The sequence below is a fragment of the Rhyacophila brunnea genome, unplaced genomic scaffold (genome assembly GCF_057557595.1).
Source record: "Rhyacophila brunnea isolate RB1 unplaced genomic scaffold, BYU_Rbru_1.0 scaffold_12, whole genome shotgun sequence".
In the NCBI taxonomy this organism is placed as follows: domain Eukaryota; kingdom Metazoa; phylum Arthropoda; class Insecta; order Trichoptera; family Rhyacophilidae; genus Rhyacophila; species Rhyacophila brunnea.
Genome location: NW_028232774.1, coordinates 2981448 through 3007515, shown reverse-complemented (window position 1 = coordinate 3007515; position 26068 = coordinate 2981448). Strand labels below are relative to the sequence as shown.

At 34.2% G+C, this 26068-nt stretch overlaps 1 protein-coding gene across 1 annotated transcript in view; it reads right to left on the bottom strand.

Moving 5' to 3' along the window:
* The window catches only part of LOC147077658 (uncharacterized), a 207133-nt gene that overhangs the window by 37988 nt on the left and 143077 nt on the right, over positions 1–26068 (bottom strand). Inside the window, exon 4 of the mRNA XM_085960663.1 lies at positions 10468–11190. Within this exon, the coding sequence (XP_085816789.1) occupies positions 10468–11038 (571 nt within the window). The 5' untranslated portion in view covers positions 11039–11190. The remainder of the gene's footprint in view (positions 1–10467; positions 11191–26068) is intronic.

The following is a 26068-nucleotide window of genomic DNA, read 5'->3' as shown; positions in this document are numbered from 1 at the left end:
ATACCCTGTTACACGCCGTAAAAACAAATTTCTTTTAGTAATTACTGATCTGTTCTCACGGTGGGTAGAGGCTTTCCCAATGCGATCGTCGACGGCCATGAATATTATCCCTTTGGTCCGCGATAATATCATATTGCGATTTGGAAGCCCACGAGCCATATTAACAGACAATGGAGTTCAGTTTTCTCATCCGGCATGGTTGGCCGCATTACAAGAATGGGACGCTGTTCAATGGAACACCGGAGTCTACCAACCACGCGCAAATCCTACAGAAAGACGAAACCAGGAAATAAAGAAAGGACTACGGATCCGATTGATAGGCCGAGAGCAAAATACGTGGGATGATCTCATCCCCGATATATTGGGCGATTTACGAGGTCGTCGAAACGCAGCTACTGGATTCTCACCTGCGGAAATACTTTGGGGTCGAAAAATGTGCAAACCTGGGTATTGGTCCAATCCACTGCGTACCAATGAAGAAAACAACGTGAAGAGGAGTAGCGAGGAAATAGATAGCGCCGTATTAATAAATGAGGAAGAATATTTTAGACGCCGGCGAGCACAAAACGAACCCGAAACGCCGACGTACCAAGTTGGTGATTCTGTATACGTAAAAGAATTTCCAAAGACGAGGCCAGGGGCGAATTCGGGCCTTGACCCTCGTTGGTCGGGGCCTCATAAAATTATATGGAAGGTAGGTCGGGTATCGTACTACGTATTGCGTCGGGGCAGACCTTTTAAGTTCCACGTGGACCACTTACGCAAGTATTACCCGCCGATTGTACCAGAACTGGAGCATATTAATACCGATGAAGAAGAAGAGGAAGATAACACGGAGGCACCGAACACATCCCTTCAGGAAGTACCTGATACTCAGGACATCGTTACAAGACGAGACACGACCACTGGACACGACATAGCGCAGGGAACTGTACACTCCCCGCCTGCGTCGCCGTATCTACAAATGATTTGTCCCTGGGACATGATGATGCAACTGGAAGGACATGTGAAGCGTCGACGTCAAAAAGTGACAAAGTAGTGAGAAATTGGAAAAGAATCAGGACTCCAGAAACGTCCTCGGAATCTTGTGGGGAAGAGGGGCAGGTAACCGGGTTCGAAACCGGGACAACTAACCATAATCTCTCCTTGACAAAGGTACCTGACGTAGAAGGATTGACTGACGATGATATACCGCTTAGTGAGGTGAAAATTGCCTTAGACGCCTCTCGCCAGAGGACAACCACTGTACCGACGGGTACAGTCCCTCTTGACACAACACTTATTCACCCAGTGAAAAGAAGAGCTCGACGTCAACAAAGGACGCGACCGACGCTCAAAAAGAAATAAAATAAAATAAAAAGAAAACTAAAAACGATTGATATTCTAGACATCAATACGAAAAACATATACCCAGCAAAACTCAATGATCTCGCACAACGACGTCTTGAGTGGATGACTGGAAAATAAAATAAATATACCTAGCACACTCAATAATCCCGCACAACGGCGTTTTGAGGAGATGACTAGAAGTAAACAATTAACAAAATAAAATGAATAACGAAAGTAAGTTCTAACGCTTTTGACAACGTAGCCAATTACGTCATATCTAACAAAAAGTAACGCGAAAATGTAAAGATGAAACGGTAATAAGGTAAACAAAAAAAAAAAAAAAAAAGATGGTAATAAAGAGAATTGTTGAACGAAAATTTTAATAAATAAGGTTATAAACATGTAAGCATTAAAATATACACTGAACGAATTATTGAGGAATCGGGAATATGGCCGAGAAATCAGGGTGAACGTACAAATCGCTGAAAGGGGGGACATTTTGTTTTGCCGATCCCTACACCCGCTCTTTAACTGGTGCCTACACTTTCTAAATTCTGACGGTTTGTACAGGTCGCCTGATCAAAAAAAAATAACCGGCTTAACAAAAACATATAACCAGATTCCACAATAACCTATCAGGATTGTAGGCTAATACAAGTCTTTTAAGTTACTTTAAAGTTTGAATCGTATAACTAAATAAAATGTAAATGTATGTACCATAACATGTATTGACGATCGTCCAAGGGACAAAGCACGTGGCCGTGAGATTAGGATCGACGTTTGTGCATCAAAAATTAGGGGCGAATTAACACCAACATAAAATACCGTTTAAATATCTATGATAATATAATATATATTTGATGGCCCAAACATTGTCACCTAATCTTTACCCCGGCGGCTTTATAAAACTCGTAATTAAAATCCCTTGGAAAATCGTCAATCTATCTTTCTATTTCAGTTTAAGTCCTCGCCCTGTGTATGCACTGGTGTACACTAGGTGGGAAGAATTTGGGAAGAAATTGAAAAAAGTATGCGAGGTGACGAATGGAGTCAATAGATTAAGTAAATATTTAAATTGTTTAATTGTGTTTTCAAATAATATGGTATGTACATAGCACGTAAGTTTTAAATAAAGAAATATCTTATTAATAATTATGTATACTCGTATGTGAGGAAGATGTAAAATTGATATACTATAAAGGAGATGAATGCCGGAGAGAATGAGAACTACGATAAATAAATATAAGCATTCATTAAAATATAATAATATGTATAGCAAAATTACCGAAGAGGGTTACTATTAAACTCAGTAGTTTTGTTTTGTATAATTAAATTCAGTAGCTGCATTTTATAATTTAAAATAAATAACGTGTTTAAATAAAATCTGTAAATTTAAAATAATACACGCACTGCACTGCGTATTCTGTCAATCACTCGATATGCGTGAATCGGGACTATTTTGATAGTGTGTGTGCACCGCTCACACCGATTCTAAACAAAGAGACAATTTTCGGCGGGAGATATGTTTTTATAATTTGGAAATTGAAATAACTTCTTAAATACTTAACTTCCTGCGTAGCTTTCTTCCGTAATTATGTTTTAAATAATTTTACCTAGTTGTTTATAGATTAGAATAAGAGTTTATAACAAATTAAATGTTAAGGAATAATACGCGCGATCGCACTGCTAATTAGGTGGTGCCTCTGAAGGGGGACAGGCTTTAAAAAATAGGTCTTGTCCCGAAATAGAAGTAGTGTGATCAGTTCGATTCTGTCCTTCTAATAAGGTAGTAATGTAGTTCGATTTCGCTCTTCTAACAAGATAGTTGAGTTCGATTCGGCTCCTCTAGGAATATAGTATAAAACCCACGCTCCTTTATGGCGTGCCAGTTAATAACTAAATAAGTAAAAATTATCAATTGAATATTAAAAAATAAGTTCCTAAATAAATAATCCTTTATTATATAAAGTTAAAAATTAGATGTATAAACCCTGAAATGTTTTAAATGATAAAAACCGTGTTATAACAAAATAAATAAATAAACAGATTTTAATATTTTCTTTAAGACTTTAATTCACATTGTATACATTTCCAAAAAAAACTATAAACATTAAATAACCACCCTATGGTACGTGCACTAACAAGTGAGCTAGCCAAATTTGTGTCGTGCTATTGAGGGTGTGTTAGTAGGTATTCGGATGATTTCACGACTATTGTTTAAGGAACACTGATTGTAATTAGCCTATAGTTACCAGTTCATTACAGGATACATTAATTTGTGATTTTGCCAGTAGAATTTAATTAATAAATTAACCGAAAGATATATTTTTTTCTTCAGGCCTCGAGCACTTTCGTGATCAGGATAATTGTTTTTCGACAGTAACAAATAAATGGTCGATTAAGTTCGTAATTAACAAAATATTTGATCTATTCCTATGACGGAATGAATGTTAAAATCAATTCAGCTCTTTTTAATGGACGGTATAGATTGAGTATAGTGATGGCGAAGCTATGACACACGAGATGTTTTTGCATGGCACGGGAATGTTTTATTTTAAAGAAAAAAGAAACATATAGGTAGGTACTTACCTAATAATTAAAAAAAAATATTCGTTTTAAAAAAAAAAGTTTCATAAATAAATATATTATATTTAATATTAAAACATAATGACGACATAGCCATGCGTATTTTCGTCGGATTTTAATATTATTTTTCACAATATAATTTACCAATCGATGCGGAAATGGAAACGACGAAATTCATGCATAAATGACAGATCGCTTTGTAGTAGAAAAATAGCAGGCAAATACTCTTTAAGAATAAATATTGTGTTTAACTGCATAGGTCAGTACGCTTTATGCATCACACGTTATATTATAGCACTGACCTCATCAGGCGCCGGGTAAGCATGAAGAAGTATGGTTAAAATGCTCCCACAATCTCTTTGAATTATTTTAAACCAAATAAAAAAATATTTAAAGAATAAAAAATACATATGCCTTCGGCGAGAAACACTGAAAGATAGAACTAAATTGTAATTTTTAAACGTTTTTAATGGGGTTCCTAAAACCATTTCTTTTCCTATGAAAGCTCAGCAAGTCATTTCAGTCAACATTTGACAGACAAAATAATATTTGGAAAATTTTGCCACGCCTACGTAAAAAGGTTCGCCAACCCTGGCATTGACCATAGTGCTCTGTTGTCAGTCACAAAGGGTACGCTGTGATCCTCTCCTTGATCTGAACGTGGGTAGATGGTGCATCGAAGCTCGGCCCGCTTCAGGGTGATCTTCATTTTATTGGGGCATTTTATTATACTACAATGGAGTTGTACTCGTGTCAATCACGTATATTCATGTCACGAAATGCGTCATCTTCCCCTGCCACGTAGCTACCTATATTAGTCCAGGGTCCCATAGACTTTTCGTATACATAATATTATGCGGAACGCATTCTGTCAATTATTGATATAGATTCTAGGGGTCACAAAGATATTATATAATATCGATGTTGCCAGGAAATATTAGTGGTCATATTTATATAGAAGTAAGTAATAAAAAAAAAACCAACGCTGTTAGATATTGGCTGTCAAGTGCATTTATTTCATTGTGAAAATGTGTAACTAGTATAAAGAACTAAAGCAGTTTGAACACTTTGCTCATTTGTGTAATATGTTGTTGTTGCTTTTTTTTTTAATAATTGTGTACTTAGAGTGGCATGCACAATCTAAGATTTCGATACTAAGGATAAGTCGCCGAAAAGCATGACTTAACTATAGACAATCCTGAGTATAGAGTTAAGGAATCCTTAACCATATACTACTTTTGTTATGAACACGCCCCCTTCTGTATTACCATTTACCACTGACAGCTGCTGTCAAAATAAATTCGCATGTCTATAAAACAGTCCATACACTCAAATTCATTTAACAATGTATCTCAATATGGATATTGATATTGTTAATTCGTTTGGCATGTACTTGCAGAATATTATTTTACTTTTATGCGCCAGCCCGCAGAAATACAAGATGCCAGATGATAGAATGACACTTGACGCTAGTGTTACCATGTTAAAAAAATATCTTGCGGTGCCTGTGGAATCACGTATAATGACTTATAACGGAAACATAAGAGTATTATAATTAAATATTAATATGTATTTATAGTTATTGAATTTATAAAATGCAGTTGTCATATTTTTGTCATCGTTTAACAATTATAAAATAATTTACCTAAACTATAGGAAAGAGAATGTTTAAATATGGTATTATTTTCAATAGAAATGATCTTAACAATAGGGTGTTCATCCAAAATTTTCGAATGCGATTTTACGCCAGGTATATAATACGCCCGTATAATTGCGTTCATCCAAATTTTGTATATAAGCATCTCGCCGAATCCGTACACCGAATGCCCCTCTACCATAAGTTGAGCGAACCGATTGCTAAATTTGTCAGAGTCGATGTTTGACAGATCAACTGACAGCCCGCGTTTGTTGATAATTGTCATACCTAGGTACTTGTTTTCTTCCGTATTTCATTATGATTCAGTGAATTATTTTGATTATTGTCTAATGGTATTATCTATTTTACAATTGATCCTATAATTGGTGCTTCATTTTATTCAATCATGAATGCTTTATTTATAGGTACTAAATTTTGCTTTCGTAGATGAAGCTAATCTAGCGCAGATTCATGAAAATCAAATAAATATAATACAATATTTTTAACAACACAATTCACATCATGCTGGAATCGATTTATGCATAATAATTATAGGGTAGGTAGGCATACTATCACGATAGGTAACCATTTCCTTTCATTTGTTTATATTGTAATGATTATATTTATTTTTAATAACGTTTATTCGGCATTCGGATTATCCGGCCATAATGTACATAGTATTAATCGAAAAATAAAAGAAATAATATAAAATTATGTAATAGCGACAATGACATTAATGTTATTGAATAGCGAGTTCAAAATATGTGGACTACTAGGGCTACCTAGCGGCAAAATGTGAAAAAATATCGTTTGTTTGACAGTTAAGTGCACATAGACATCAAAAACTGACCATAGAGAAAAAATATGTTTCTGTTTTAATATAAGGAATACTTGTTTTACATAGACGTGCATATACAAACACCGTTATTTGAATGCAGCATACTGTGAGCATAATAGAACACCGCGGCAACCGAGTATACAAAGCCGAAGACAAGTCAGTGAACACTCGACAAGTTTTATTGCGGCAATAAACGGTTCCGGCGTAAGGTGAGACCGTCATAAACCATTCGGTTTTGCTAATTCCATGGATAGCCTATAAGGACAATGTTTCTGCATAGTGTATTCTGCTAAGGAAATTTTAGTTATGACAAAAATGTTTCTGCATTCCGCTCTTAGTGTAGTTATCGTCGCTTCATTCACCTACCTATACATGCAACCTACACTGTTTTTGGGTTAACCATTTTACTAAAACTATTGTCATATTTATAGATGTGATATAACAAATCAAATTGAGTGATTATATACACATACTACTAAATTAGGCAATCGAATCCAAGAGTGATCCCAAGAATTGATAATTTTGTACACATTGTACTACCGACTATTTTCATTTTTCCAAAGGGGACGAACCGTCCTGCGACCGTACTGATGGCATGGTAAAAATATCGCATTTACAATCGATCCGTGCTTCGGTCTTACTTTTATTGAGGAACTCATAACAAATTTTTCGTTGGTTTATATTTTTTAATTACTTCAATTAAAAAAATGACCACTAATATTTCCCGGCAACATCGATATTATATAATATCGATGTGATCCCTAGAACATATAACTATTGTCAGAATGCGTTCCGTATATAATGTATACCTACGAAAAGTCTATGGGAGCCTGGTCGATATACATCGATTACCTACACTAATTCTATCTAACGAAATATTCGAAATGTTTTTACCAGTATGACGGCATATTTAAAAAAAAATAATAATTTTATACATCATTAATAGTCTACCTCAGTGGCTTCGAACCAGGGTTCCACAGTAATTTGAAAAAGCGTGCGAAACGTAATGCCTGTATTTAACTATGTCCGATTCCAGTTAGATCATTTATTATGGCCCTTCACAGAGTGGAGGTTTATATTAAGATTTTTTTTTGTCTTTTGTTACCCTATTAGGTCCAAATTCTGAATCCAAACAAAAATTGAAAAACAGTATATTGTGTATTTGCCAGACCCAGGATTCGAACCTGGGATCCACGACCCTGCCGTGTAAGTCACTCGGCCATCGTGGAGTCGATAATAATACTACAATAAATAATATAAAATCCATGTGATTATTGATCTGTGACGCATTCAACTTGCGATACTCAGTCATGAGGTCTTGACTACGACGAAAATGGTTGCTTACTAAAAACATACTTAATTATTATTATGGAACACTTGGGTAGGTATACCTATTAGATACACTCTATCTTGATTCTTGTCACTCGAAATTGGTCACTAAAGAGACATCTACAAATAAATATGATAATGCTATCTGGGTGATCTATGAGCTTTTGTGTTATAAGTTATAATATAATGTGATGAGTACATTGGCGTAGAAATCTCACGCCCGTTGAACACTTTCATCTTAATATTTTATTATATGTTATTTTTATCATTATAATGCAGTTTAATAAGACATCACGAATGTATTTTTTTTCAATAATTCATAGTTTCAACATGTTCTTTATTTATTAAAAAAACATCATTTTCTCAAGAAAATAAAAATTTCTAAACCCTTTTTATTTATATCTAATTGATCTGTGGTATGATCACAGTCAATTAACGTGTCATATAAAAACAGTGTTCTGGCCCGTTTCACACGCGACACCGGTGTCTAGACACCGAAGTATCCAGCCACTCGACTCTGCAGTGGCTATTGCAGCCACCGAATAGCTAATTATTTGTATCTGATGAGATGAGAGCCAAAATTACATGTCCACATTTTTGCACGAGTCACATTTACTTTTAATTATCGCCTTAGTAGCGAATGAATCAAAGGATATGTTTGCGTCATAAATTAGAAATACAAACAATGGAGACATAAAACTGGAAGCAGTAATAAAATTCGGCGGCGGTCTCCGCCTGAACGCGCCCTTTCATTTATGTGTAAATGCAGCCTCTCGCTACACCGGTGTCAGGACACAGGTGTCTCGTGTGAAACGGCTCTAATCTACACTTAGTAGCATGTGAATTGGACAGACTTTGACCCGTTTCACAAGGGACACCTACCGGGCGTGGCAAGATTCCTCATTTACATATAAATTAATGCGACACTTGTGTGTCTCCGTCTGAACGCGCCCATTTAGTTATGTGGAAATTCGGAATCTTGCCACGCCGGTAGGTGTCCCGTGTGAAACGGGTCTTAAAGTTCGTACCAGAGAATACGACTTATGGATTTGGAAGCAGTCATTATGCTACTCATCCACAGTTGACATCACCGGATATAGGTATTACCTACCATTATTTTTTGTATCTGATCCTCTTCTAACAGCGCCACTGCATCAATCTTAATAATATACTACGAGATGATCGCGTAATATTTATTTTTGCTGGGCGGATCGGTATTTTTTTTCAACTCCAACTTGTCTCATCTCATCGGCACAATAATAAAAACAAATTAGTTTCGAGTGGGAGTTTCAAATGCGCGCTAACAGTTTCAAAACTCATTCACTTCGCTAACAACAAACTAACAACTTAATACTTATTTATGTACGTACTCAGTTATCAAATCATTTTTTTCCGTTATGCATTGAGCTTTTTTTCAAAGCGACTTATTGTTGATAATTGGTGACCATTAGAGAGTAATGCTTTAAAACGAACGGAGAAATGGTTCTGATGTCGACAATTTGTCGATTGAATCTTTTACCTACTCTCATTGTGTATTGTGAGTGGAGATAATTATGTCACTCGAAGTGTACCCATATAAAATAATTTGAATGCAGAATAATAAATGTACCTATATGTGTATGTATATATTATCTTGAATATTTGTTTTTTTAGTATGGAACACTGCGATGTATCAATGCATAAGTTAGTGATTGCAATCCCAAACAATATTTTTAATACCGGGATCGCATTGAAACTGGGATGAATTTGCTAAATCGTCGAAGGTATCCAATGTTTGCTTTAATAAAAAGACAACACATGCGGAAGCGGATGACATAAATGGGCACTAATGATCCTAATAACAATGAAGCATAAGAAAAGAAATCAGCATTTACGCACGGGGTTGAGGCAACCATGGTTGTAGGAGACCAGTCGACAGTGCGTAAGAGTGGATGCTACAGGTTACAATAACTCGTAGATGAGCACCCGTTGTTATAATTGCATGCCAGGTGTTCATAGCTAGACTCAAACAGCGAAGTGTCTGGGTATGAGGAATGCACCCGGAAAAGGCCAGGGGGTCTGTGGTTGAAGCCGCGAGAAGCCATGAGTAGTGGGGGGGGCTAAATGTGGAACCCGATGGACCCCCAACCATATTTCTATGTGCGCGCAAGATATGCATTAATACACGTAAATTAGGCAGGATCATTTTGTAGACATTAAGGAAACAGAAATAAGGATGTTTTATTTAACACATAACCAAATATTGCTGTGTTTCATTAGGCTACATGTAAATTGTACGTAAAACATTTCACCGCGGCACAGTTCGCCGTGAGCTTTCTTATCGGAAAGAGATGACCGTATACTATACGGTCTCTAATTGTATTAGATTCAATATAAACAATTAATAAATTCTGTTTTCAAAATTTGTTAGACAAGACAAGAACCGTGTTTTATTTAGATATGAATTTTATGTCAGTACTAAACTACCCAAAGAGGTTAGACGGTCTTTAATATAAGGTCTGGTCTGATACAACATTTCACGGTGATGTGTGATAGGGCGCGGCGAACTGCATACGTATAAGTTTCCGGACACGGTTTCATTCAGAGCTAGAATATTATTGATAATCTGACTATCTTTGTGGTTTGAATAATTCTTGGCAATACGGGCATTTGCTTATAAAATTATTTAATTTAATTCATACACGTCGGAACGTTGGTGTCAGTACCTATTTACAATTTAGTTGCTAATGTATAATTAATAATCACTTACCTATGGTTTTATTTATCCAGTCAGCCAGATCTTCTTGAAGCGGAAAGAGTTGTCGAGCCTGCGACAAATATAGCCTATCCTGAAAGTACTCTGTCACTTCCTCTTCCAAGCAAGGCGTCTTCCTCGAAGCCAGACCAACGTCAGCTCTCTCATAACTACTACTGGTATTATCATTTTTACCGTTGACAACGATATCACAGAACCCAAAAAATCTGCTAGCCTCTTGCACTTTCTTGTCGCCCGGCTCTTCAGAACTTTCAACAGGTGCGAGCCGAGATAGTAACAGCTTTTCTGATTCTTCACTTTTGATTATATCGTCGCCATTTTGTTTAAACGTCACTTCTTTTATATTCGAATCTCTTCCGGCCTGTTCGAAAACGCTCCGCACGCATTCGAATTTGTTGGTTCTGTCAAAAGTGTTGATGATTCTGTCAAAATTCCCGCTGAGAGGTCTGTTGAATGATTTCTCAGGGAGTTCGATGTGCAGCGGCGCCGACACTGGACCCCAGGAAGTCCTGTTGAGTTTTGTTGGGCCGCTGTTGGCGTGATAACGGTAGGATTTGTACGCCATTTTATTGGACAGATTGAACTTTTCAACAATATAATAAAATTAGTTCAAAAAACATTCTTGATCTTGTAAGATATGATTAGCGATTCTGTCTTAGCGTGGACATTTTTCGTAACGTCGACATCGTGTTGTGATCGCTGACGGCGGTGGGATATCTGTAAATATAGAAAAAAAACCATTATTGTATTTGATCGTTAATAAAATATAACACTGACATGATATAAACGAATTCAAAACCAAATTATGATAAAACATCGAAAAAGTGGTCCGAAAGCAGCGCGGTGGGATGGTGAACATTCATCAACGAATCATCGAAAGTGATCATCCTGAATCAAAGTGAATGAATTTGAACTTGTTCTACTTTGGATCATTTTTAAATCACTGCGGATGATTCCGCGCATGCGCACACGCCACGCATGCGCACGCATCATATTTACACAGCTACGTAAACTGTCATTTTGAATAATTGAAAAAAAAACCGGTTAAATAGATGTTCCTGCAGTCCACATCATATTTGATAGTAGATACTGATTGTAATAAACAAAGTGTGTTTTTGTGGTTCTTGGTTGCTGTTTCTTTGTTCGCTATTTAACTTGACGCCATTTTGGAACGAATCGAGTATTTCACTTTCGGTGATACGTGTTTAAACAAAAAGTGAATGCCTGAATCTAATTCCCTGCGGAGGATCATCCGCGATGATCATCCGCAGTGACTCGTGTAAATGAGCCTTAGCTACGATTCAATTAAGATTGGTATTATATACCTATTTGCAGTATGTACATAACATCTGTATATGTATTTCACGCCGACTAAGTAGCGGGCTATCGCTAGCTTTACAATAAAATCTCCTTAAGGCCGATATTAGAGCTATAAAAAAGGATCTTCAGGATAGTGGCGGTTTTCTGTACGTGGTGGAAAAATTTGGCCTATTCGATAAACCAAAATAATTTAGTGTTACAAAATTAGCACCCATAATATAAATGATTCCAGGATTTCTTTCACTTTGGGTTGTTTTGTATTTTTTTTATTGATTCTGCACTTTTAGATTGTTGAAAAATATGTATTTTCAAATTTTTTTCAGACTTTCTGACGAAGCGACCGCTTGATAGAAAACCGTGTATGCGTCAAATAATGACGAAGAGCAGAAGTCACATTTTTATCATTTTTGAGTTAAGTATGCAGATTTTAATGTGTATTCATTCACGTTCTCTTAATGTAGAAAATTTGGGATTCCAATGTCACATGGTTTTCAAAATACTTACTTCTAAAACGACGGTAGTCCAATTATTATTCTTTAAAGCTGAAAGAGTGGATGTCCAATTTAAGTAATTTTAAGAAAAAGTGCGAAAGTCCAACATACGGAGTTTTGTTCTGAACGCGAGTGAATATTTTAACTAGATTAGATTAACTATTTTAAAACTGCTCTCCTGCAAAATATTGAATATGTGACTTCCAGACTTTAAGCTCTAAGGTAATTTACATATTATGGAAAAATAATATCACATCCAAACAGACAACAATTTACCTGGTCAGGACTGAGGTCTTTCCCATCTTTTTCATGGTATTGGGAAATGTACCGTAAAAGAAAAAGAAAAGCGTGAGATTGGTACCTTTGAAATGTGGCGTTAGATGCTAAAGATTCCATGGAAACCAAAGAGAATAAATCTCTCCACTATCAAAGAAATAAACGCGAAGGACGATTAAGGATATCTCTAAAGGGGAAGTTATAATTTGGAAAGGTTTATCGTTGGCGAAAGCAACGAAGGTTGACGCGGAAGACAGACGTCTTCAACCGGATACTACGGCACAGCGAAGGCTCTCTCAACAATTCAGCTATGCGGTCGGCGGAAACCAGGGAATACTGGAGAGATAATAATATGACTTTTAAAAGTAGTCATGCTTCTCAACAGTAAGGATATGTAAAGAAGAAGTAAATTGAATAAAAGTGTACCGGTACAGCTGACAGATAAAATATATAATATGGAGACTAATTAAAGTAGTCATCTTATTACAACGTTTTTCTTAGCTCGTATTCTTATTTGTCCGGTACAAATCTTGCAATCGATTTTTAACTAACTTCCCGACTTGCTAGACATTTGAAACTTTTAGAATATATCAGAACACGATGCCAATGCATTTTTAATACTTTTAGCCATCTTTAAGTAGAATTGAATTAATTCTGCTTTGTATGAAAAGATATTTCGACACCATTATTGGTTGCTAAGGGTCTGGGGTCCTAGCAACTGAATTATTAATATATACGTGCGTTACTATGAAAATCAATATGACATGTCAAAATGACATTTCAGTATTATTTCTATCAAGTACAATTTTTTTTGATCGTTTAAGTTAGTCAAGTCAAGTTTATATGATTCAACAGAGAATTTAACAACGTTGTATATAAAAAGTTATTTTTATCTTGTAATTATTTTTATTAATAAAACGTAAAATAGAGAGAAACATATTATAATATAAAATATTTTAAACAAAACACCAAACGACTTTTCATAAATTTAATATAACCAACATTTAAAACGAAAGATTTTGTAAACCTATTCATTGTAATGTGATATGACCATTTTTGTTTTAATTAAGATACTAATAATCAAATAAAATAACGTATTCTAAAAGAAGTCAACAAAATATCTTTTTTTATTGATACTGGATTAGGCCAAGTTTGGTTTTTATGCTTGTCATTAAATGTACCAAGTATAATATTATACTGAATAAATAAACAGGTACATTTATTATCAAACTTAATGATTCAGTTTTACTTCAGTCAATGAATGAGGTTGAAATTTTTCTCAGTTGTAATTTTGTAGATTCTGCTACCCCGTTGTACCTCAAGATACCTACGGTGGATTAGGCCGTTTGACAGTTTGACCACACGGCTTCAGTTAAAACCCGTGGCATCCTAGATTTGGGTTTCCTTGTTGTCATCTGCTGCTTAAGTTATTTAGTCGACAATAAAATTATATAAGCTTGCCCCGATGCATGGATAGAGCCATAGCGTCCGCCTCTAAGCTGTCGATGGCGGGTTCGAATTAAGTACGCATTTGCAATAAATTACTTAAAATTGTTTTTTTTTAAATATGTATTTTGACCAGATCAAGAACCTAATGATACAGAGCGGAGCTGCTTGCCAGGATCCGTCCACACACGGACCCGATTGACTTGATATCAACCAAGGCCAACTTGAGGCATTTGAAAAATTTACTGCATCATAAATGGAGGACGGAATAATTCTGATCCCTTCTTAGATTCATCACTTTCAACTCCTGACTACTCTGTTTCGGCAGAGTTTCAGTACACGGGTACAGAGGACACGTCATTAAAGATAAATGACGGAAGACAAAGTCAAGATTCTTTTTATTTTCTAAAACTCTTTCTTTAAACACTAAGGTGCATGGTTGCTACATCAGTCGCGTGCAGCATCGCTTCAGGACAAGGAAATGTGGCACTAAAATCTTTTCATTCTGACACGTTTATAAAGTCATGGAAGGCGGCCGTGCACAAACCGCGGCTGCATATACATGGCGGGTGGAGATAGGGCAACTCAAATTTGATCGAATGGCTTTATCCGTTCAACATGTCCATGTGGCGGCGAAATACAGGATGCAAATCACATTCTCTGTGAATGTCCTAAAATGTGTTTACTTAGAATGTTCGGTAGTTTCGTATTAGGTTTAATTTGTTACTTACTACAATTTTTAATATTGCTCCTACGTGCTGTTCTCTCCCATGAGTACTTTAACTTAAATTCATATAAATTCAGCCAAAGCACATTTTTGAATGCATGGAATGCACCTTAGTATTGGGTAACTGCTCCTGAGAGATTCCCAGTAATAAAATAAAATGATGCTTCACACCCAAACGTAGGGTCCCGTGATACGCCCGATTAAGACTGGGTGTGGTGCGGGGTGGGTGAAGTTTGGTGAGGCCATTAACTTCAATGATCGAATGGCTAAACCGTTCTGTAGTATACGGTATCCCATATGATACGATTTGGAGCAACACAGTTAATTTTGTAATTTATGAGATACGCTTCATAATAGTACATTATTATTAATCTACTTTGGTGATAGACTTAAATAGTAAGCAAAATGCTCGTAATAACTATTTTTCAAGGTATACAGCGGTAAATAATCATTAGTAATGAATAAATGCTAATGATTCATATAGTAACATAGATGTCGGTATATTATTAATACTCGAATATCGAGGATGTCAAGTCAAAAGGGCGTAAGGTTAGTTACGGTTAGAATTATATTGTCAAGTAACCATTGATTAGTATAATATCAATGCAAGTAAGTCATCTTTAGCGTTTCAAAAGTGCATCATCAAAACTTATTCCGTGTTGAAGTTATTACTATTTTTGCAGTAGATCAGCGTTTCCCAACCTTTTTTGGCTCGCGTACCACTTGGTAGTACATCACGCTTAATTGTACCACTTCGTAAAAATGATTGTATTTCGAGAAATTTGTTATTCTATTTGCATTATAAATTTTATAGGGTGACTATATTTCCCAGAACTCAATTTATTTAAGTTTAAAAAAAAATACCAAAGGTTTTATTTTTTCTGATAAAAATGAGACATTTGAACTTTAGATATCACAATGTTTTTTTTTTTAATAAAAGGTGCCGAAGCCCATTTCTTGTCGAAATTCAAAACCAGGACATTTAAAGAAGTTTTTTTTAACTAATTTTTATTAAAAAAAAAATTACATAGAATTTCTTCCAAAAATTACCGATATTAATAGAAAATATATGTATATAAAATTAATTAAACACGGTAAATGTAAAAATTCTTCTGATGAAAACGAGACAATTCACACTTTCATTTTTACAAATTTACAGCAACGCCGCAGGCGAAATTTTTGTTTTAAATATAATAATATTAATGAAATTGTATTTAAAAATATTTTTATTACCGAAATTTTCTATTTATTATCGAAAATAATAGTTGTGAAAGTGTTGCTTAAGATTATAATACATTGTTATCAAGTTATAAGTTTAATTTTTAAACCAATTTTACGAAAATATAAGCAAAATAAATTTAATGAGATCCTTGTGCTTATTTCGAAGAACATAATTTTTTGAAATTTGGTTCAAAAGCAACCGAACAAACACCTGCGTCCAATTTGTTTCGATACTTATTTTTTTAAAAAAAATATGAAGAAAAAGCTCTTTTACTAATTCCGTACTAGTGAACAGTAATAAGAATTTGACAGCTTTTTCAGATAGTACTTCATATTCTTTATAGATGTTTGTACGCCATTACTGATTATTTTTCGCGTACCACCAACTATCCACTCGCGTACCACAGGTTGGGAACCGCTGCAGTAGATAATAAAAAAATATATGACGAAATCTACATACGCCATTTTGGCTCAGCAATTATTATTCTATACTTACTGTTAAAATTTTACACCGTTAACATTGTTATTAAATCACAAAAAAGACGAATCACTTAAACTTCGTTAGGTACTTGAATAATAAACCAGGTAACCAAAGTGGAAAACCATTCATACGGTAGAGTATTATATTCTGCTGAGAAATTAGCATAATAAATAAACTTGTAACACACAATTCTATAAAAAATAAATAGGTATATTTATGTATTCAAACAATCATCTTCACAGCTGTAGAGATCGCCCACTAGCGTTGTGCCGCTCATCATGATACACGTAATTTGTTATTATTAAATGCAATGATATAATAGGCGAAATTAATTAATGAACCCACGCTGCTGCGAAATTATCACCGCTTTTTTGTCGTTCAAAAAGACGTAACGAATCTTAGGGTTATCCAAGTGAAACGAGGTGTAAGTGAAACGTTTTGTGCATACGTTTTCTGTAAATCAAACGACGCATCCTAAAAAGAATTATTTATTATCTTATCATATAGAAGTAATCATTAGGCGTAAAACCCACTTAACGCAGCAAGTGGGGCTCTCGCGCAAAATTTCACAAGTGGCGCGTAAATCATCGAAAATACAACGTAATCAAATACGCCAGCGCACACTGGATTTGACGACGCATTATGCGCGCCCGCCCCATGAGTCATCGTTTTTTGGCTTTTCGGCGATACGAATGAACGAAAATACAATGCAGTCCATTCATTGAACGCGGCGAGCAAAATCACGCTCTGGAAGCGTCGTCAATCGACGGGCGAGAAGCCATTATTTAATAACAGAGAACTCATTGTTTAATTTTATTGCGTGTCCGATATTTCGCTGGTAGAATAATGTCATCGTGAATATTAATTACAAGCCCCGAAATAATATAATATTTTTATTGCTTTGTTATGAGAGATGCTGATAATAATAATTATTTTGTGCTTCTTGGGTCCCTTATTACATAGGTGAAGGGTAATGCGCGGGTGGGAGGGGGCCTACTCAGTAGTGAGCGCGTCGAGCGCTTTTTTGGTGGGCTTTATGCCTTAAGGCTATACTTCAGCTGGGGCACGGTCTAAAACGATCGTGACTACGCGACGCGAAGATTTTGCAAACGCGCGTGCAGAACAAAACATAATTTGTCATAAAAAATCAACATGCGTCCATTTAATGTTATGTTTATTGTTCTATTAGTAATAATAATAATATATTCATTGACATGTTTTCTTTTTCAAGTAAATAGGTAACGTTTTTTAGTCATCTTTACACGATTTAAGAATTATTCCCCCGACACCATCACAAAACAAATTGACGTGTTCAAAGCTTGACTTTCGCTCTCCGATTGGCAGCTAGTCCGAAATTTAGTCGCACCTATTGTTGAAAATTATTTGCCGTTTCACTGAAGTATGCTCTTAAATTAATAATAATAAAAATATTTTAGCTAAAAATAGAATATATCCATTAGTATTGAAAAAGTTTTCAACGAGGCAAAAATTAAAAGAATTCTCGAGGTATCTGTAATCTCAAGATTTAAACAAAAATGCCTAGTAACGATCTTAGAGAATTCGAGAAAGTAAAATTACGTTGATAAGTAAAAGCTAAATATAACCCCACGATAGCCGAGAGGATAACGTGTCGGCTTATAAAGTCATGGTTCCCGGTTCTGGCAGAAAACAATATCACACGTCGTTTTTCAATGTGCGTTGTGACACTGAGTGTAGACTATTAGGTTGAGAACGTAGCCAACACCCATTTCTCGTAAAAACGAAAATCTCTTAATACAACCTCCACCCATGGAATAAATAAACGAAAAAAAAATAGGGAAAAATGAATGCTCAGATTTTTTTGAGTTTTGTAGGTAATTGAATTTTTATCGAGTATCTGAAATTTTGAATTTGTACCTAGTTCCTTCTTCAAAACTTAAAAATATGAGAGCACTATTTACTTTGAGTGAAAACTTTCTCGAGAAGAGAAAAAACCTGACAACACAAATTTTCGAACACCTCGATAATTCTTGAAAAAAACTTTTGAAATTCGACCTAACTTCGTTTACTTACTGTCCGGATGAGTGCTCATATCATATAAGCTACTGGCGCGTCTATGACACATGAAACTTGATCTTAACAACTTCGTTAACCGGGGTGTTTTCAAATTCCACCAATGGATTGGCAACCAGAATTGTAATTTAATCAATGTAATGATTTTACTAACATTCAGTATTAAAAAATGAAATTAAAGAAAAATATCTCGAATTTTCGAGAATCACATAGTATTTAATAGTTCTCGAAAAGTCGAGAAATCATATTTATTCAAGTTAATATATTTTTTAGAATATTACCTACTCTGACAACCCTGCATTTTTAGCACAATACACAAAAGAATAATAAACTAAAATGATATAATATTTTGCTTGGAAGGCTGTATGCTATTTAAGTATTACGTCTTAAAAATGAAGGACAATAGGTTACCAAACCAAGAAGATAAAGCCTCTTCTAGACAGCCTTAATTTTTATGACAATGATGTTTACTAATGCGTTTGTCAGTTGGCCGATTTTACAGCTTATCTTAAATTTTATCACTTATCCAAAAATATATTTAACTTTTCTATTGCGTCAAGAATATTAAAAATAACGAAGAACGACGTTTTCTCTATTATCTACCTACTTATTGTCATATTATGTTTATGGTTATTTTAGTTGACGAAACGAATATAAATAATTACAAGATAAAAAGAAATTTTTTAAATACAACGTTTTTAAATTTTCTGTTGAATCAATATGCTCAAACTTGTACTTGATATGAAGTAAATAAAAAACAAACAAATATAGAATACTGAAATGTCATTTTAACATTTCATTTTGATTTCCTTAATAATTTTCAACTATAGGCGCGACGAAATTTTGGACTCGCTGGCAGTCGGAGAGCGAACGTCTAGGTGTGAATACGTCGATTTGTTTCGTGATGGCGACGGGGGTATTAATTCTTAAATCGTGTAAAGATGACTAAAGACGTTACCCATTTACTTGAAAAAGAAAACATGTCAATGAATATATTATTATTGTTACTAATAGAACTATAAACAGAACATTAAATGGACGCATGTTGGATTTATATGACAAATTATATTTCGTTCGGAATGCGTCATTTGCACCCGCGACCCGCAATCCGCGCATCGCCTAGCTACGATCTTTTTAGACATTGCCTCAACTGAGGTATTATACCTATGCCTTAATAATTTAGTTGCTAGGACCACCCCTTAACAACCAATAATAGTCTTTTACTTTTTACTGATTTTTCTGAAATAACTTTCCATACAATACAGAATTAAATGAAAATGAATTCAATTCTGCTTAAAGATGGCTAAAAGTATTAAAAAATGCATTGGCATCGTGTTCTGACATATTCGAAAAGTTTTAAATGTCTAGCTAGTCGGGAAGTTAGTTAAAAATCGATTGCAAGATTTGTACTGGACAAACAACCACCGGACAAACTGAAATACGAGCTAATAAAAACGTTGTAAAATAACGAAGAACGACGTTTTCTCTATTATCTACTTATTGTCATATGTTTATGGTTATTTTAGTTGACGAAACGAATATAAAAATGCTCGAAATAAAATACAATACCGTAGCTTCGTTTTTACGTTTATTTAAATTTTTGCAACCTTCAAGGAAATATAATTCAAAGCATATTGTAGATATTAAATTGTAAATATTATGCGGAAAACACACGATCAATATTTTCACTAATCTATCAACATTATCTATTATTCTACTGTCACAAACAAAACAGCCGTAACTCACATTTTTTATGTAAAAAAGGATTTAAGGGGGGACATGCTCGTCGAAGGTCAAAATTGAGTTTTTATTGTATATTCAAACCATGATCCTGGACACTCCTTAAACGTTGTAGATGATCTATTTATATAATTTTGAAGCCTTATTATCCTACATAGTTATTTTAAACATTTGATGACTGCATGAAGTATTTTTGTTACATAAAATAGTATTCTTTTAAACCTCTCGCTCTAATGTTTTAGAATATAGTCATATTTCGGTACATAACTGTGCAGTGGTGTTAAGATTTTTTACATTTATTAATTTTTAAACGCATTTATAAAACCATTAGCATAATTTATTACGAGATAATTTTTGTAAAATATTCACGATAAAAAATTATATTGATAATCTCTGTGATCCCAAATTTGACAAGAATTAGGCATTTTATTATTCAAAAAATCGGCAAGATTAACACATTTCAAGATGATTTTAAAGATATTTATTATAAGCTATGTCCTTGACCATTCAAGTGTGATAAACATCTTATGAATAATGATTGATTTATAATAATTATTGACCTAAGAATAAGGTAGTGTTTTTTTGAAATACGCCATTTCTTTTGTCATTCCCTAGTAATTAAGCTACAACATACGGCCGTAGCCATAAAATGACAAACTATAATGAAAGTAGGGAGTAAAATGATATTGACGCGCGTGTTTGAACATGTACCGTTTAAAAAAAAATAAAAAAAAAATCGGTTAGGTACATGTTCAAACACGCGCGTTAACATAATTTTACTCCCTATTTTAATTATAGTTTGTCATTTTATGGCTACGGCCGTATGTTGTAGCTTAACCACTAGGGAATGACAAAAGAAATGGCGTATTTCAAAAAAACACTACCTTCTTCTTAGGTCAATAATTATTATAAAGCAATCATTATTCATAAGATTTTTATCACACTTGAATGGTCAAGGACATAGCTTATAATAAATATCTTTAAAATCATCTTCAAATGTGTTAATCTTGCCGATTTTTTGAATAATAAAATGCCTAATTCTTGTCAAATTTGGGATCACAGAGATTATCAAAATAATTTTTTATCGTGAATATTTTACAAAAATTATCTCGTAATAAATTATACTAATGGTTTTATAAATGCGTTTAAAAATTAATAAATGTGAAAAATCTTAACACCACTGCACAGTTCTGTACCGAAATATGACTATATTCTAAAACATTAGAGCGAGAGGTTTAAAAGAATACAATTTTATGTAACAAAAATACTTCATGCAGTCATCAAATGTTTAAAATAACTATAAAGGATAATAAGGCTTCAAAATTATATAAATATATTATCTACAACGTTTAAGGAGTGTCCAGGATCATGGTTTGAAAATACAATAAAAACTCAATTTTGACCTTCGACGAGCATGTCCCCCCTTAACGATGGAAAGTTTTTCGTTATCAATAATTTTACAACACTGTTTATCAAAAAACTATATTTAGTAACGTTAGTCAGCACGTTTTCACGAGTTAAAATCCAAATCCCTATTTATATACTAAACATATTATATTTGTTAGAAAATATTATTTTAAACCTAGGTCTCCCAAACTTTTTGACTCACCATCACGTTTTTAATATATTTTTAAGCGTTCCACTATCGAGAAACTTATACATTTAACCCAGCTAATATTTCAATAATTTAAAAAGTGTAGGTATCTTTTAATTTCAACAGATTATTAATAATCAAATTATTCCAATTAAAAATAATAGTTACTTACTAATTAGAAGATGAGCCTGGTGCGATGTTAATAATTTCGCTAGGTATATGATCAGAGCGTTAGAGCGGACCCTTTTTTGAGTTGCTCCGCTCCGGGACCTAGTAGGTACTTGCTCCGGCTCCGCTCCAGGTAAAAAGTTTTAATAAGTAATATATGAAGTACCTATCTTTCTTTCGACCATGTCCGATCCTAATAAGATCATATGGGCCTCCACAGAGTAGAGGTTTGTATTAACAGATTTTGTTTTTTACGAGAAATGGATGTCAGCCACTTGCTCAACCTATTGGGTCCATACCCTGACAGACACAAATTGAAAAACAATATGACGTATACTTGCCAGACCCAGGATTCGAACCTGAGACCCACGGCGTGATAGTCTAACGCTTAAGCCGCGCGGCCACCGTGAGTGCCTATAGTACCTATACAAATGTTAAAAAGATAAGTAGTTTTAGAATAATCGTCATTTCCGTCATTGCGGACAGTAAATCGTCTCTCATTCTCTTCTGGCAAAAAAGTGAGATTATTTATCACTCGGCAGTGTTGCCATATTTCAAACAATTCCAGTGTTGCGAAGTGTCAGAATATACTATTTTCATTGGATTTTAGGACGAAAATTGAATAATAAAAAAAAACATCCGGAGCAGTCGAGCACTACAAATTATAGGTGCTCCGGCTCAGCTCCTGCTCCGGGTAAAATCCCATTGCTCCAGTGCTCCGTGCTTTTGCTCCGTGCTCCTGCTCCAAGCTCCACTCCAACGTTCTATATATTATGCTCTATATTAAATTTGACGTTGCATGACTATAAGTTGGTGGATAAGTGTTTGTTTAAAAATGTTAATGCCACAATTTTTTGGCAATTTCTTATTTCTCACTTTCCCCCGTCCCAAATCTCTCCAGCGTCGACTTTGAGAAACCATGACGCGGACAATAACGGTCCTTATCAGGCAACTCATAAATAATGGGAACTGAAATTCCTAACGGGTAAGGAGAAGCAGGCAACCGATCTCCAGTAAGGAAGAATACGGGATAAATTTAAACACGTGTCAAGAATACTTTATACGTCGAATAGTGACAACTGCTCTCGGTTTATGCATTGACGCTCATTTAATATTGGTGTACTACACACACTATTGGACGTCTATAATGCGTGGTTCATTTTCGTAGGACACTCACACATTCAAAATCCTGTGTCAAACTTCACTGTATCGGTATGTATTATATAGCCCATCGGAATTTTATTTGTGGTCCTTACCATTATTTATTTATTCAAAAAAGACACATTGAGCAAATAAATTATTAATTCAAGACGTTCACAACATGACATTTAGAATAATAATTACAAGATAAAAATAGCTTTTTACATACAACGTTTTTAAATTTTCTGTTGAATCATATAAACTTGACTTGACTAGCTTAAACGATCAAAAAAATTTGCAGTTGATAGAAATAATACTGAAATGTCTTATTGATTTCCATAGTAACGCACGTATATATTAATATTAATAATTTAGTTGCTAGGACCCACTTAGCAACCAATAATAGTTTTACTTTTTACGGATTTCTTCCGAAATAACTTTTCATACAAAACAGAATTAACTGAAAATGAAATCAATTCTACTTAAAGATGGCTAAAAGTATTAAAAAAATGCATTGGCATCGTGTTCTGATATATTCTAAAAGTTTCAAATGTCTAGCTAGTCGGGAAGTAGTTAAAAATCGATTGAAAGATTTGTACCGGATAAACAACCACCGGACAAATAAGAATACGAGCTAAGAAAAACGTTGTAATAAAAAGTACAGGTAAATCAACTAAAGAAATAACAACTCACCCAAAATAGGTCGTCGCTGCGACCACGCATGTAATTGACGGGTGCATAAAATTTCAAATTTTCCGGAATATCTGGATTGGAAACTATACGACGTGAGAGTAGCGAAAAATGCTTTAAGAGCAGAAGTGACCTACGAAGTTCAAGAGAATGAAAGGCGAGCATGTCTTGATATGATGTGAATTAATATCGTAATTTTGGCTAATGATCGTTTGATTAAATATATATAATTAATGTATTAATTTTGCAGACATAAGCATCTATAACATTTTACAGCGATTTGTCTTCCAGCTCCCTAGTACGAAGTTATTGATATTTTAAGTTGGATGACAGTCAAGCAGTTAGGACAAATCGATTGAAAATGAGGCAAGTTTTAGTATGCCGATCGCATTGACTGCCATGGTAGTTTGAAGAATCCACAGTGACAAAAATACCACGATGACATATTTCCATGTCCTCATTTATAGTGACTCTCTTCATGGTCAACTATTTAGTAGCATTTCTGTGTAGAAACACTCCATTTATTTATTTCCTAAATCTATGATGGAAGTATCTACAGTTTTCGTTTATGAATTAATGTGCAAGATTTTTATACATATTTCATGTTCGTATTGAGTATTGAGTGTATTTTTCGATCATACGACTGATAGACGACTGAAGAAGTAAAATTCGGATATAATACATTTTCGATAATTGTAGGTGTTTTTAAAATACCAGGCTACTACAAAAAAGGGATCGAGATCAGTGCTTCACAATAAAATAAATTATGCCAAGTGCCGACAACTTAATATATCAAGTGGATTTATTTAAGAATACAATAAATCGATAAAAATACATGGAATGCCTTTAATTTTACCTTGTGAACCCCAGGGATAACATAAGCGATAGGAGGGGGGGGGCCGCCAAACTGGTCAGAGGGTTGTGGGGGCCATGGCTTAGTTACAGTAGTGTATTGTAACTGTAACCTTATTAATCATCTTGAATCGAACTCGGAACCCTCAACATAATTCAGTTCCTTTTACATTAGACTACGAGGGCCGCCACTAGGGTATGGTGATTGGTATCCAGTAGCGAAGGGTAGAGGTAGGCTGTTAAGATCCGCCATAAATAGTGCACATTAAACTTTGTCAGTCATTCGTATTTGTTTTTTTATTGAAAGACTACAATTGAAGATCTTGGCATAAAAACAGCAAATGTCACAAAACACTTTTTTTTCAGGAGAGGGTAAAAACATAATATCTTGGTTGTCAATTTTTTTTTTATTAATTTGACAATGAGAAATTATAGAGAAACCGTATATGCACTATATGAATGTAAAAAAAATATTAAATTTATTTCGGTTAAATAGATATTTAAAAAAGAATGAGTGTGACATTTGCTGTTTTTACACAATTTTTGGACATTTGTTGTTTTTATTGCAAAATTGAAAAGATCGAAATGTAAATAGTATGCCTAAAACTATAATTTTATGAAATAAAATAAAGAATATATATTTCTGTTATTTTTTCATCATAATACAACTTTTAATAAGGTTTGGACATATTATTTACCTATTAACAAACGACTTCAATGTTTCTAAAAAATCAAGAATTAAATATTTGAAAAAATGTCTTAATCATGTGCGGGTTAATACTGATTAGCTTCATATTATTATTATTGATTTAATTTAATAAAACACATTTTTTAGTATCTACTTATTCCACTTTTAATAAATAAATCTGGACCGGTTTCGTCCGACTCTGTTTTTCTGCCAACTGTTTTCAACAGTTGAAAATGTCCCTCTAAGGCCGACGAAACCTATCCAGATTTATTTATTAAAAGTGGAATAAGTAATAAAAAAATGTGTTTTATTAAATAAAATCATTAACACAATGGATTTCCACCATGAATTGAAAGTTAACACGAAAAAAGAAAACCGATAAGCCTCGTCTGACACCTTCACTATCAGCAAATTAAACGATACATTTATTGGGTTTTGTAAATATTAAGCTAATTTTAAAATATTTTTTTATTTAGCTCCTTTCAATGGAACTAATCCACCACATGTTGTTTTAAATGCAATCGTGACTTGCATTTGATTTTTATTCACTACATGAATCTATACCACAGTCTAGAGAGAAACTGATATGTTCGCAAAGCACTTCTCCCTTACTAGCCTGGTCTATTTTTTACATTATAACTAGCCTACAAATTTTTACCGAAAAATGCCTAAGTTTTAACCTATATTTCATATTAAAAAAATCTTTTTC